The 11,399-nt window shown below is 57.9% G+C and overlaps 4 protein-coding genes across 8 annotated transcripts in view; all 4 read right to left on the bottom strand.

The window, feature by feature from the left end:
• Positions 1 to 803, bottom strand: part of LOC112647766 (protein S100-A15A-like) — a 34,336-nt gene extending 33,533 nt beyond the window's left edge. The window contains exon 1 of the mRNA XM_025428935.3: positions 9 to 803. The gene's annotated coding sequence lies outside the window, so the exon portion shown is untranslated. The remainder of the gene's footprint in view (positions 1 to 8) is intronic.
• A 56-nt stretch (positions 804 to 859) lies between these two features.
• Positions 860 to 2,727, bottom strand: S100A6 (S100 calcium binding protein A6). 3 transcript variants are annotated; one of them, XM_049112656.1, is made up of 3 exons: positions 2,495 to 2,727; positions 1,427 to 1,585; positions 860 to 1,097 (listed from the first exon to the last, which is right to left on the bottom strand). In XM_049112656.1, exons 2-3 carry the CDS (start codon positions 1,562 to 1,564, stop codon positions 963 to 965), a joined length of 273 nt encoding a protein of 90 aa, XP_048968613.1. In that variant the 5' UTR covers positions 1,565 to 1,585; positions 2,495 to 2,727; the 3' UTR covers positions 860 to 962. The 3 variants fall into 3 exon arrangements, with proteins under 3 accessions (XP_048968613.1, XP_025284722.1, XP_048968612.1); XM_025428937.2 differs by lacking the exon at positions 2,495 to 2,727 and adding an exon at positions 1,870 to 2,091; XM_049112655.1 differs by lacking the exon at positions 2,495 to 2,727 and adding an exon at positions 1,751 to 1,939.
• Positions 2,728 to 2,943: 216 nt separating this feature from the next.
• S100A5 (S100 calcium binding protein A5) lies at positions 2,944 to 6,866 on the bottom strand. Its single transcript, XM_025428936.3, has 3 exons — positions 6,521 to 6,866; positions 4,820 to 4,969; positions 2,944 to 3,226 (listed from the first exon to the last, which is right to left on the bottom strand). The coding sequence occupies exons 1-3, from the start codon at positions 6,536 to 6,538 to the stop codon at positions 3,083 to 3,085; spliced, it is 312 nt and encodes a 103-aa protein (XP_025284721.1). The 5' UTR covers positions 6,539 to 6,866; the 3' UTR covers positions 2,944 to 3,082.
• A 984-nt stretch (positions 6,867 to 7,850) lies between these two features.
• S100A4 (S100 calcium binding protein A4) lies at positions 7,851 to 9,990 on the bottom strand. 3 transcript variants are annotated; one of them, XM_025428931.3, is made up of 3 exons: positions 9,833 to 9,990; positions 8,846 to 9,001; positions 7,851 to 8,148 (listed from the first exon to the last, which is right to left on the bottom strand). In XM_025428931.3, the coding sequence occupies exons 2-3, from the start codon at positions 8,984 to 8,986 to the stop codon at positions 7,984 to 7,986; spliced, it is 306 nt and encodes a 101-aa protein (XP_025284716.1). In that variant the 5' UTR covers positions 8,987 to 9,001; positions 9,833 to 9,990; the 3' UTR covers positions 7,851 to 7,983. The 3 variants fall into 3 exon arrangements, with proteins under 3 accessions (XP_025284716.1, XP_025284715.1, XP_025284717.1); XM_025428930.3 differs by lacking the exon at positions 9,833 to 9,990 and adding an exon at positions 9,189 to 9,335; XM_025428932.3 differs by lacking the exon at positions 9,833 to 9,990 and adding an exon at positions 9,119 to 9,236.
• Between the last annotated feature and the right edge of the window lie 1,409 nt (positions 9,991 to 11,399).

Below are 11,399 nucleotides of genomic sequence, written 5' to 3'. Positions count from 1 at the left end.
ACACTTACACACTGAATACGGAGACAGTAGGCCCCCCCTTCAACTGGGTGGTGGGCAGCTGCCATGGACGCAGCCATCCAGTGTCCCGGGTGGCCTCTCCAGCCAGGCTCTGGGCCTGCCAGATGCGGCCTCTCTGCCTGCGCTTCACTGCGGCACAGCCAGGGCCAAACAGGCAACTCGATCGTCTTCAGGGGTTCAGGGCCCCGGCTAGCCACGCAGGGGAACAGGCAGAAGGAAATGTAAAAAACCCTTGTTATCTGCAGTGCCTTGAGGCCAGCAGAGCAGAACCTTCCTCTAGGAAGCTCCCGGCTGTCTCAATGCCCTGCTAGAGGGAAAAACAGCCTTAGCTGGACAAAAACAATGCCCCCAGGATCCTGTGAATCTACTTTAGCTGATAAAGATCCTTCTGGAACTTCTCTTTACTTCCCCCAACCTCAATAATCAATTGCACTGTCCCGTCACTGTGCATTAACAAAACCACCTTTTTGCACCAAAGAAATCTCAAGAATTCTTTCTTGGCTCCAGACCTCGCCAACCTCACCAACATCCCAAAAGTACAGCACCCGGACTTTCTCTGCCCCAATCTAGACCCATCAGAGCCAGGTTCAGGCACCATTTCCTTCTCCACTCCCATCCCAGAAACCTCTTTCCTGGGAACCACGTGAGCCTTCGCCCAGAGTGGGACTCTTTTCGAATCCATGTAAAGGCATCTTATGACCTAGCAGTGGCCTCATCAGGGTGGCCCCAAGTGTGGGGCCTTGCAAGTCACCCCCAGAGGTGACTGTGAGCAAACTCTGATGGCTGGTGCAGCAACCAAGCAGAGCAGGACATAAATCACTAGGCTACCAGGACACAGAGGAAGACTTGACCAAAGAAAGGTATTTATTGAACAGTTACCCAGCACTGGATCTGAATTAGGCAGGCCCGATGGAGGGTGGTGTCTCCACCTTCCTGCTGTATGCTCAGCCCTTGAGGGCATCATTATAGATCAGAGCCAAGGCCCCCAGGAAGGTGACGTACTCCTGGAAGTTCACCACCTGGTCCTTGTTTCGGTCCAGGTCGTCCATCAGCTTTGCAATGTCAGCATCCTGCAGCTTCTAACGGGACAGAATGGGAAATCCAGACTCAATGTGAGGAGAGCCTGAGGTTCTCTTCCTCTCCTCCTCCAGGCAGCCCTCACTCATGCAAGTAGCTCTGCACTCTCCCTGTCACCAAAGATGCGAGTCCACCTTGGGCTGGTTCTCCACACCTGCTCCTCACTGGGGGCAGGTACCAGGCTGAGAGTATCGAGTATCGGGAAGTGACCAACGGTCTCAGTAAACGATGTGGGCTGGGTCCCCAGAACGTAGTAACTGTGAGTCAGATGCACCTGGCACCTCTCCCTCTCCTCACCCTGCTTCTAGGGCCTAGGGGAGACTTAACTCACCGGGCCAATGGTCAGCTCCTTCTGGATCAGCTCCTTCAGCTCCTTCTTGCTCAGAGTGTTCTTGTCGCCTTCCTTGCCCGAGTACTTATGGAAGATGGCCACGAGGAGGCCAATGGCCTGATCCAGGGGGCACGCCATGGCTGGGCACTGGGCTGGGAGCTGGGGGTGCAGAGGCTGCTCAGTGCCAGAGCCCCCCCCCCCCCGCCCACCCACATTCCCCAACAGCTGTGTCGCCGGGGTCCCCATCAGGAGTCAGCCCAGGGCTTGAGGGGAGGGAGAGGCGCTCCTGGAGGCCCGCAGGAGGGAGGTGGCCAAGGAACCAACCGGACGGCAGCGAGAGCGGCCCGGGAGAAGCTGGGGAGCCTGAGGGGAGCCGCACACGCCCCGGCAGCCCGGGGCCCCTGGGGCCGGGGTGGGCGCCTGCTGGGCGCGCAGGGACTCACCGCTCGGCCGGGAGAGCGTCCAGGGACCGACGGGCGGTGGCCTGCGCGCCTTTTAGCGGCCGGGAGCGAGGGCAGGCGGCCGGAGCCCACTCCTCCCGCCCCCAGGCCCCCAACCCCGCCCTGCCCCCCCTCGCCGATGTCCCCCCCAGCCCCGCCCCCGGCCCCTCCCGCGCCCCCACCCAAGCCCGCAGGGCGCCCGCGTCTACAGGACACACCCCGGGGCGGGCCGGGGCGGGGGGGGGGGGGGGGGGGGGGAGGGGGGTCAGCCCTCCGCGCCTCCCGCTCGGGGCTGTTCCGGGTTCCGCGTTCCCAGGGTGGAGCGGGGATCGCAGGCGAGACCGCTGCAGGTCCGTGACACCGAGGTCCCGGCCAACACCACAGCCCACGGGGGGGGGAGGGGGGCGGGGGTCCCCAGAGGGTGTCGGGGTCAACCCTAGCTGAAGGAGAGGGAGCAGCCAGGTCTATAGGATATGATTCAAAGGGCATCTACAGCACCCACCCCTCAACAGAAGCAAGTTCCTGCCCACACCCCACAGCCCTCCGTCCCCGCCTGCACCCCCACCCTCACCCCCATAGCCCTTCCTCCGCGCCGCCCGCACCCCCACAGCCCAGCCTGGAATCCCACCTGCAAGCCTCTTGCGGGGCAGCACTTGCTGACCAGCCCTGGCCTTACTTAGCTGCTCTCCAGTGAAAGGATTTTCACAGCGGGGAGTGGAGACAACAGAAAGCACAGATGATGGGGTGGGGTGGGGTGGGGTGGGGTGGGCTTGCTGGGGGAAGCTGGCATGGGGTAGCCTCAGGCTGGCTTGTCCACCACTACCCTCAGGACCCTCCCCAGTACCTGTACTCCTCAAAGCACTTCCTCTTAGCTTTCTCTGAAAGGCAAGTGAAAGCCTGCCCCAAACTTCCCCATCTCCCTGAAGGGCAGAACTAAGCCCAGGAAGCCGGCTGGCATCCACACTGGGAAGGGCAGGAGGTAGGTGACCCTAATGCCCGGAGACTCAGCTCAGGGAGAAGTCCTGCCTCGCCCGACCCACCCCCAGCCAAGGTGTCCAAGACATCTGCAAAACCAGCCAGGAATGGAAAAATCTTTATTTCTTCTGCTGGAAGGGAAGGCAGAAGCAGGGTCCGTCCAGAAGGGAGAGCAGGGCCAGGGGCCAGGGAGTGTCTGGGAGACAGCTGAAGAGGCCAGGGGCAAGGGGCTGAGCCCTGGTCATTTATCTTCCTCCAGGAAGAAGTCGTTGTAGGCCATGCACAGTGTGGTCAGGAACACCGTGTACTCCTTGAAGTCGATCTCCTGGTCACTGTTCTTGTCCAAGGTCCTCATCAGATCATCGATGCCGCTCTCTTTCATCTTCTTCAAGAGCACAGGGAGAGGGACAGGTCAGCCACCCCATTCAGCCCTGCCCCCCAGTGCACGGTGCCACCCACCCCTGGGAGGATAGCCTCAGGGTGACCCTCGGCTAGGTCAGCAACACTGAACGTCTCAACCCCCACAGTGTCCCCAGCCCACACCCAGCACAAGGCCTGGCACCATGTGGTGACCTGACTCTTAGTCTGAGCAAATATCCAGAGGAAAGCTGGTCCACCCTCCCCTTTCCTCAGCACTTCCCATCATCCAAAGAAAGAATCATCTGGATTTTATACAATGTCTAACAGAAATGCTTTGGTGACTATGTGGCACTGAGCATGATCCAGACTTCTGTCCCCACAGTGGGTAGCTGAGAACTGACCCCGACAACACTCCAGGAGAGCAATGTTGGGGCCTAGCAGCCACTGCCACCTCCCTTTCTGGGGGGCACAGCCATATGGAGATGAATCCCTGGCTCAGCCACACTCCGTCTGTCCCCTGCTCTCCCAGTCCTGCTCCACTAGGAGGATGGAGACAGGGCCCTTGGGTGGGACAGGAAGACAGACAGACACGTTCTGCCCTCCTCTCTTTACTGCCCTCAGCTCCCACTTTTCCACAGGAGACGGGCGTCAGGACAGATGGAGATGGAAACAACATCTCTGTGCCGTGGTCCTTGCCCCCAGACTGGGCTCCTGTTAAACTCAGGCCTACCCCAGGGCCTCTGTCCCCCGTAATTAACCCCTAGGGGACCCGCGGCCCCTCCCCTCGCCCTCATTAACTCCAGAATGCAGGGAGCCTGGCAGGCAAGCCAGAGGGCAGGCCTGGTGAGACCCACACCTGCTCCAGTCCCCAAAGGAAGGCTCTCTCTCTGAGGAGGCCACCAAGGTTGACCATGTGACTGGAGAGGCCTCAAGACTGGATTTTCAGGGGAAAAGGAAGGACTCAGCCTCTTACTTGGTGAGTGTCCTTAGACAAGCTAGATAATGTTTCTGAGCCTCTATTTTTTTTTTTTTTTTTACCCATAAAAATAATATAACTTCCTCATAGGCCCTCCCCTCCGTCGGCCACCTCCCAGCTTCTCCATCTGGCAAGAAGCAATCTGTTTCCTTCCAACCTTGTGTTCCACTCCAGCAGAATGATCCTTTTTGTTCCCATGTCAGTGCCAGCCCTTGCTCGAGCTGGGTGCCCTGGTGCCTCACGCCCCATGGCTCCTCACACAGGCTCTCCCATGGCTGATGGGCTCCTTGACCGCTAACCCCTCACACAGGCTATAATTCAGCCTCTGACACTGACCTCCCTCCTTCTCAGTGAAACCCAGTTCCTCCCACACACACAGAGGTCTTGCATCTGTTGGCCCAAGATTGGCACCTTCTTCACCACAGGGGTTCCCTTTGGCCACCCTTCTCCTGGCTGAGACTAGAGCACTCAGAGAATGGGTGTGGGTCCTTTCGGCTGGGTCTCTACAGATGCAGAACTGAGGCTTCCTCCCTCGCAGGAGGGGAGCCCCTGACAGTGGAATGTAATTCCACTTTTTTCCTCCTCCCCCATGCTGTGCACAGGGAGAACTCAGGTCTTCAGCTGCAGGTGACAGTCACCTACCTCTCCAAGACACAACTCCTTCTTGATCAGCTCCTTTAGTTCCTTCCTGCTCAGGGTCAGTTTGCTGCCTTCTCTCCCAGAATATTTATGGAAAGTGCTGACCATAGTGGTCAGGGCCTTCTCAAGAGGAGTCTCCATCAGTGGGTGCCTCTGGAGGGTGAAGGGAGAGGGAAGGATTACCTCCCCGGGAAGCCAGACCTTCTGCTTTCCCCATCACTAGCCCAGCCCTGAGGCTCTCTCTCAAGGACCAGAAACTAGAACCCAGGTTGAAACAGAACTTACCAACAAGTGGACTCAAATGTCCCAGAACAGGTTGTATAGTAAGACCTGAAGCAAATGTGGAGCAGCTAGAGTCATGAGACCAGCCAGCCCCAAAGGAGCTGCATGCTCCAAAAATGCTGGAAAGGGCTCTAGGTGCAGATGACAAGAGGACCTCCCCAAAAGATGAACTGGTGGTAAGGGCCCCTGGCCCCCCGAGCATGGGCACTCATTTCCTAAGCACCCTCCTTTGCCCCGGTGCCTGAATCACTGGATGACAGAGTGTGTCCTCTTGTACAAGGGGAGGACCAGGCAAAGAGAGAGTCCAGGGCTTGGAGGGGGCTGGGGTTGGAACTGGGAGATATGGTCTCAGCAGGAAACAGGGGAGAGGTTACTGGACTTGTCCAGCTGGTCTCCATCTCTGGCCCAGAGAAGTGCACACACGACTGGCACCAAGTGGGTTGGGCGCATGGAAATCTCCGGAATCTGAGATTGGACCCAAAGATTGGGTTGGATGTGGTCCTCCTCGTCCATCAACACAGCCACATCCACCCAATCCATATCCATCCACCATGGAAGGCAGACTCAGACTCAAAAACCACTCCCTCTTTGGAAGGGACTATACCTCCGACACATGGGGGTTCCAGGTTAATCTGTGTGGAGTCAGAGCAAGGAGGAAAGAGCAGCTGGTTCCCTCCCTCAGCCTGAAGCCCACCTAGTGATTCTTGAACTGGATCCATCAGTGACCTCTCAGCACCCCAAAACCTCAGCTTAGCCTCCCCCAGGAGACTCAGCCAGGATCACAGGGAAGGAAGGGCTTCCGGACATCTGCAACAGAGCCCCTTCTCAAGAAATTCTGAGAAGCACAGCTTCACACTTGGCCGTCCTTTCTGAGCAAGTGCCCACTCATCATGCCTGGCCTTCCTTGGTGGAGGTCCCCAAGCCTTGTCATCACCCACTTGTCCCACCACAGAGAGGAGCCAGGAGGTGAGAAGGAAGGACTCACCTGGGAAGGACTCACCTGGGAAGACAGAGCACACAGCAGAAACACAGTCCCTTCCACACTCCCTGCCTTTGTTTCCTTGCTCTAATCCCCAGGAAACCAGGGCAGGGAAAGAGCCAATGAGAACGGGTGGGGACCCGAGGAGGCCCCCCCCCCCCCCCCCCCCCCCCCCCCCCCGCCAGAGCCTCCTGGGATGGGGCTGAGGAAAAACCCCTCTGCCAGTCTTGCCTCCCTCCTTTCCCAAGGGGAAGGGACACCTAGAGTTCATTGTGCCACACACAGCTTCGGGGCCAACCAAAAACCAGCACTCAATCTGTTGGGACAAGGGGATGGAAAAGAAACCAGCTGCTCTGGAAACACGACCCAGGAGTGTGGGCCAAATATAGGGACTGTGCTCATGCCCGAGGCCACTGTCCACACCAAGAGCAAAGCAAGCTCACCTGGAGATGGAAATCCATGAGGGAAGATGTATCCTGCCAAGGGCACTGTCAAGGTCATTAGTGAGGATAGAGCCTATGGTGTTTGCAGAGTTTTTAAATAAATGATTTCTCTCAGCCTCAGTGGTCTTCATGGGAAAGATTTGTCAGAATTGGAATGAAAGCCTAGGATCAGGGTCCGGGGAAGGCACACAGAATGGGGAGGCCAAGCGATGCGGTGGGGGTGGGTTGGAAGCAGGTTCAGGGTGTGTGAAGGAAGGGGACAGGGTCAGGACGAGTCCCCTGAATCCCAGGAAACACATAGCTCTACCACCAACCAGTTCAGGTCTGAGAACAGAGCCAACTTGGGGTTTGCTGTGGTGCCATGGCCCCACCTGGCCTGTCTGGGCTCTCCCTGCCCCGCTGTGCTCTGTGTCTCACCCCCACACACCCCCCACACCCCCGCCCCTGCAGGGCTGCAGAGGCAGCAGGGACTGGTTGCCCAGCAACAGGACTTTCCAAGGCAGAGTGCTGCAGGCCCAGGGGAGGGCTCCCTCCGACCACAGAAGGGGAGGAGGCGGCTGCTTCCTGGACCCAAATCCTCCCCAGGCCTCTGCAAGTCACATCTGCAGGAATATCTGAGTCACCTGCCCTCTGCTCTGACACTTGAGAGAAAAACAGGATGGAATGAGAAGGAAGGAGGAGAGCTTGAAAGGTCAAGGGGACCAAGCCCCCTGCTGAAGACATGACCTTCGGAGGCCCCCACCCCACCCCAGCCTGGCCTGGTGGGCTGACCTCAATCACCTGCCTGGGACCAGAAGGGACACAACATCATGCCTGATATTTTCTGGGGGAAGAACAATGTCAATTTCATTTATCAGATCCGGTGTCTGGAATTTCATCTCCAAATTTATGGCCATTTTCAGCTCCAAAGTTATGGCCACCTCCCACCACCTCCCTCGCTCTCACCACAGCCACGATCCTCCACTCATCCCTTTGAGGTCCTTTGTCCTTCTCTGGAGGACCATGACCCTAACTGCTAACAACCCTCATCCCAGGATCTCTGGGGCAGGAACAAAGGTCAAAGGGGTGATATCCTGGGGCTGCTGCAACGGTGTGGCCTCCAGAACCTCACCATAGACAGGCTGGACTCACCCATCCCTGGGTTGGAAGCCAGGCACTGATTCAGCCCCCTGTCCCAAGGCACCCAAACCCCATTCCAGACCCCAGCAGGCGCACTGCGGACAGTCTTCTGCTCACCACTCCCTGACCTTCACCAGTCTGCTCCCCACAGAACTGCCCCCACCAGCCTGAGCCCCCACCCAGACCCAGAGTCTCCCAGACCATCAGCCTCAAAGCTTCCAAGAATCTTTATTAAACATGGTCTACAACTTGCACACATCTGGGGAGCCAGGGTGAGGTCCTGTGCCTGCTGCCAACAGGTAAGACCTCAGCTGGTGGACCCAACCCCTCCCGCACAGAGGCCTTTACTTCTTCCGGGGCTGCTTATCAGGGAAGCCTTCGAAGAATTCATTGCACATCATGGCGACGCAGGACAGGAAGACACAGTACTCCTGGAAGTCAACCTCGTTGTCTCTGTTGCTGTCCAAGTTGCTCATCAGCTTTTGGAAGGCGGCTTCATCCGTCCTTTTCTGCAGGGAAGAGGCTACAGGTAGGACCGCAAGCTCTGGGGATGGAGCCAAGACTAAAGCAGGTTTCCACCTGCAGGTGGGAGCTCAGGGAGGCACAGCGTCTCCCTGGGCCTGCCCTGGGGGCCCTGCCTGGGAACCCTGCTCTCGGCTGAGCACCTGCACTCTGCTCTCGGCTAGACCAGGGACCACAGTGCCTTCCCCCAGGGTTGTCCCGAGAATAACATAAACTGCATAAAGTTTGATATAGACGAGAGCCGTGAGTGCTCAGGGGTGTGGGCAGGTGTCTCCGTAACTGTGTCTTCTTGTCCACGGAGACTCAAACCTTGCTCATTGCTGGGCTGGTGGCAACCGGAAGACCGTCCCAGTGTGTGGGTCTCAGCTTTGCCCTTCCACTACCTGAGGGAGTAACTTAGGTCTGAACTTTTCTTCCTCTTCGGTTAACTTGTGCAATGCCTGGCACGTCTGGCCTGCACCTTACCCATTGGGTCCCGGCCCTCTTCTTGCCAGGCTCCAAGAAATGAGTGGCGAGTGCTCACCGTGTTTCCAACTGCGTTTCCACAGCAAGCTCTGTGCCCGACTTCCCCATCTCAGTGAGATGCCGGCTGCAAACCCTGCCCCCCCACACACCCTGGCCCCAGCCCCTCCTCTGTGGGGAAGGGGGCACTCAGAGGCATACTCTCAGGCAGGAGCCACTCACCCCCAAGAAGCTGGGCAGCTCCCGCATCAGCAGCTCCTTTAACTCTGATCTGTTGAGCTTGAACTTGTCACCCTCCTTGCCAGAGTACTTGTGGAAAGTAGACACCATCACATCCAGAGCCTTCTCCAGGGGGAACGTCATGGTGGCTGTCAGGACCTGAGGACAAGCCCAGAGACACCCTTAACTCCCCCAGCCCCAACTTCAGGTCTGCATGCAGCATGCCCCACCCCATTTCCATCCCTTAGGGAGCACCGGGTGAGACTCTGCTCCCACCAGAGGGGGACCCCAGAAAGGTGGGCTCAGCCCTGCTGAGAAGCGTGTGCTTCAGGCCTCCAACACTGACCAGGACCGTTGCACAGGCTGTGTGGGTCAGGCAGCATCCCTCAGGCTGGGCCTCACCGACTGCCCCCCCAGTACTCCCGGCGACCACAGCAGCCCCACCCTGCCCCATCCTCCCCCTCCCAGGGCTGCTGGAGGCCTGCCCAGGGGCCTGCATCGGAAAAAAACAGTGGCCTAGCCCTAGAGTAGGGAGGGGCAGGGTGCGGTGGCAGAAGCAGGGGTTGGGGGGGAGGCAGGCTCCAGGCGGCTGGTGCAGAGCAGAGGCTCCAAAGACACAACCAGACAAAAGGCTACAGTGGCCTTGAGTTAGCATCCCATACCCGAGTATGCACACACGCATGGCTCACACACACACCAACACACACTACAGCAATACACGTGCAAAGCCCAGCATCTCAGGACCACCCAGCTAGTCAGATCCAGCCACAGGCACACTGCTTGTGTTGTTGTTTTATCTCTTTCACATGCATGCATGTAGGAGCACGCACACACACATGCACCACCCCACACCAAGGCCTCCACATCATGATCTCACACTGGACCCAGTTAGTGCATCTGGCTCTCACCAGCCACTCCTTCCTCTGCCCAGAGCCTGACCCCAGCCTGGGCCCAACACCCCGTGTGTGCTAATCAGGAGACTCGACTCACCAGACCAAGAAGGAGAAGAGATGAGGAGAGAGGGTGCGAAGAGAGGAAGAGTGGGGGAAGCCCAGCGCTCTGTCCTATTTATACCCTGGCCAGGCCCTGCCCATAGCAGGGGTTGGGGATGAGGGAGAGCCAGTCCTCCCGTGGGCCTGCAGCTTCCTGCCCAGGGCAGGCACACAGGACAGTGGGAGAGCCCGCACGGGCAGGGGTGTCAATGTGGTGGGCACAGCTCAACCTGACTTCAGGGCCATGGGGGTCAGGGCACAGCATCCCACAGGCAGCAAGGAAAGAGGACACAGGCATGCTGAGTGAGGCCCGGGAAACCACCTGGCTGACTCAGTGGGTAGAGTGTGTGACTCTTGATCTTGGAGGAGTTAGTAAGTTTAAGCCCCGTGTGGGGTGTGAAGCCTACTTAAAAAAATAAATAAGATGGGGATCCCTGGGTGGCGCAGCGGTTTGGCGCCTGCCTTTGGCCCAGGGCGCGATCCTGGAGACCCGGGATCGAATCCCACGTCGGGCTCCCGGTGCATGGAGCCTGCTTCTCCCTCTGCCTGTGTCTCTGCCTCTCTCTCTCTCTCTCTGTGTGTGACTATCATAAAAAATAAAATAAAAACTTCTGTTGTTTTAAAATAAATAAATAAATAAATAAATAAATAAATAAATAAATAAATAAGATGAAAAAAATTGAATATTGGGGAAATAAAAGAAAGAAATTACCCTGGAAATGTAGCTGCCCAGGAACTAAGGAACAGACCCCAGGCTCAGTGGCACTGATCTCACTGTCCTTCCCCTCCATAGAGAGCACTCCGCCACACTGATGAGGCCCAGGGCAGGGGCTGGGGGTCTGTCGGAAGAACAGAACAACACCCAGAGGTGATGCTAGGACCAGCCCAGGCATGTCAGTGGACAGAGGTCCAGGTGAGGTGGTAATGAAGTAGGGAGCAGGAATCAGACATGGGGCTCAGGGATGGACGGCAGGTACCCAGAGGGCTGGGCAGTGGGAGGATCTCAAGAGGGGGTATCTAGAGTTGGAGTGGTATTAGGATGAAGAATGCAGGTTGGGGTGGATAGTTAGAGGAGAAATGGCGCAAAAGGGGGAAGGCAGGGATCGGGGTCACCTTCCCAGAGTGGGGTATGAACTCAGGGTGACTGAGAACCAGGAGTAGAGCCTAAGGCACTCGGCTGGCCCTGGCTCCAGCGATGGGCACTGGCCAAGGTGTCCCCTTCCCCTCCGATGCAGGGCACCCCTCTCTGGCCAGGAGCAATCCCCTCGTCAGACCTCAGACACCCTAATCCTATTAGTTCTGCTCTCTGGGCTCCCACAGCCAGGCAAACAAGCCCGCCCCACCCCTACACCCCACCCTCCTCCTCAGAACAGGAACAGCTCGTGAGAACTGAGCTCCCACCCCAGGGAGCCTCTGGCTGCCCCCGCAACTTCCTTCACAGCCCAGGGCCACCGCTTCTTCAGAGACCCCAGAGAGAGAAAGAGAAACAGACACCCCGAAGCCCCTAGACTCTCCTGGTACTGAGCCCAGCCCTCCTGCAGGAGGTTGAGACCGTGTGTTGTTGC

This window comes from Canis lupus, chromosome 7, assembly GCF_003254725.2.
Source record: "Canis lupus dingo isolate Sandy chromosome 7, ASM325472v2, whole genome shotgun sequence".
Classification (NCBI taxonomy): Eukaryota; Metazoa; Chordata; class Mammalia; order Carnivora; family Canidae; genus Canis; species Canis lupus.
The sequence above is the reverse complement of the archived record's forward strand: the minus strand, read 5'-3'. Positions and strand labels throughout refer to the sequence as shown.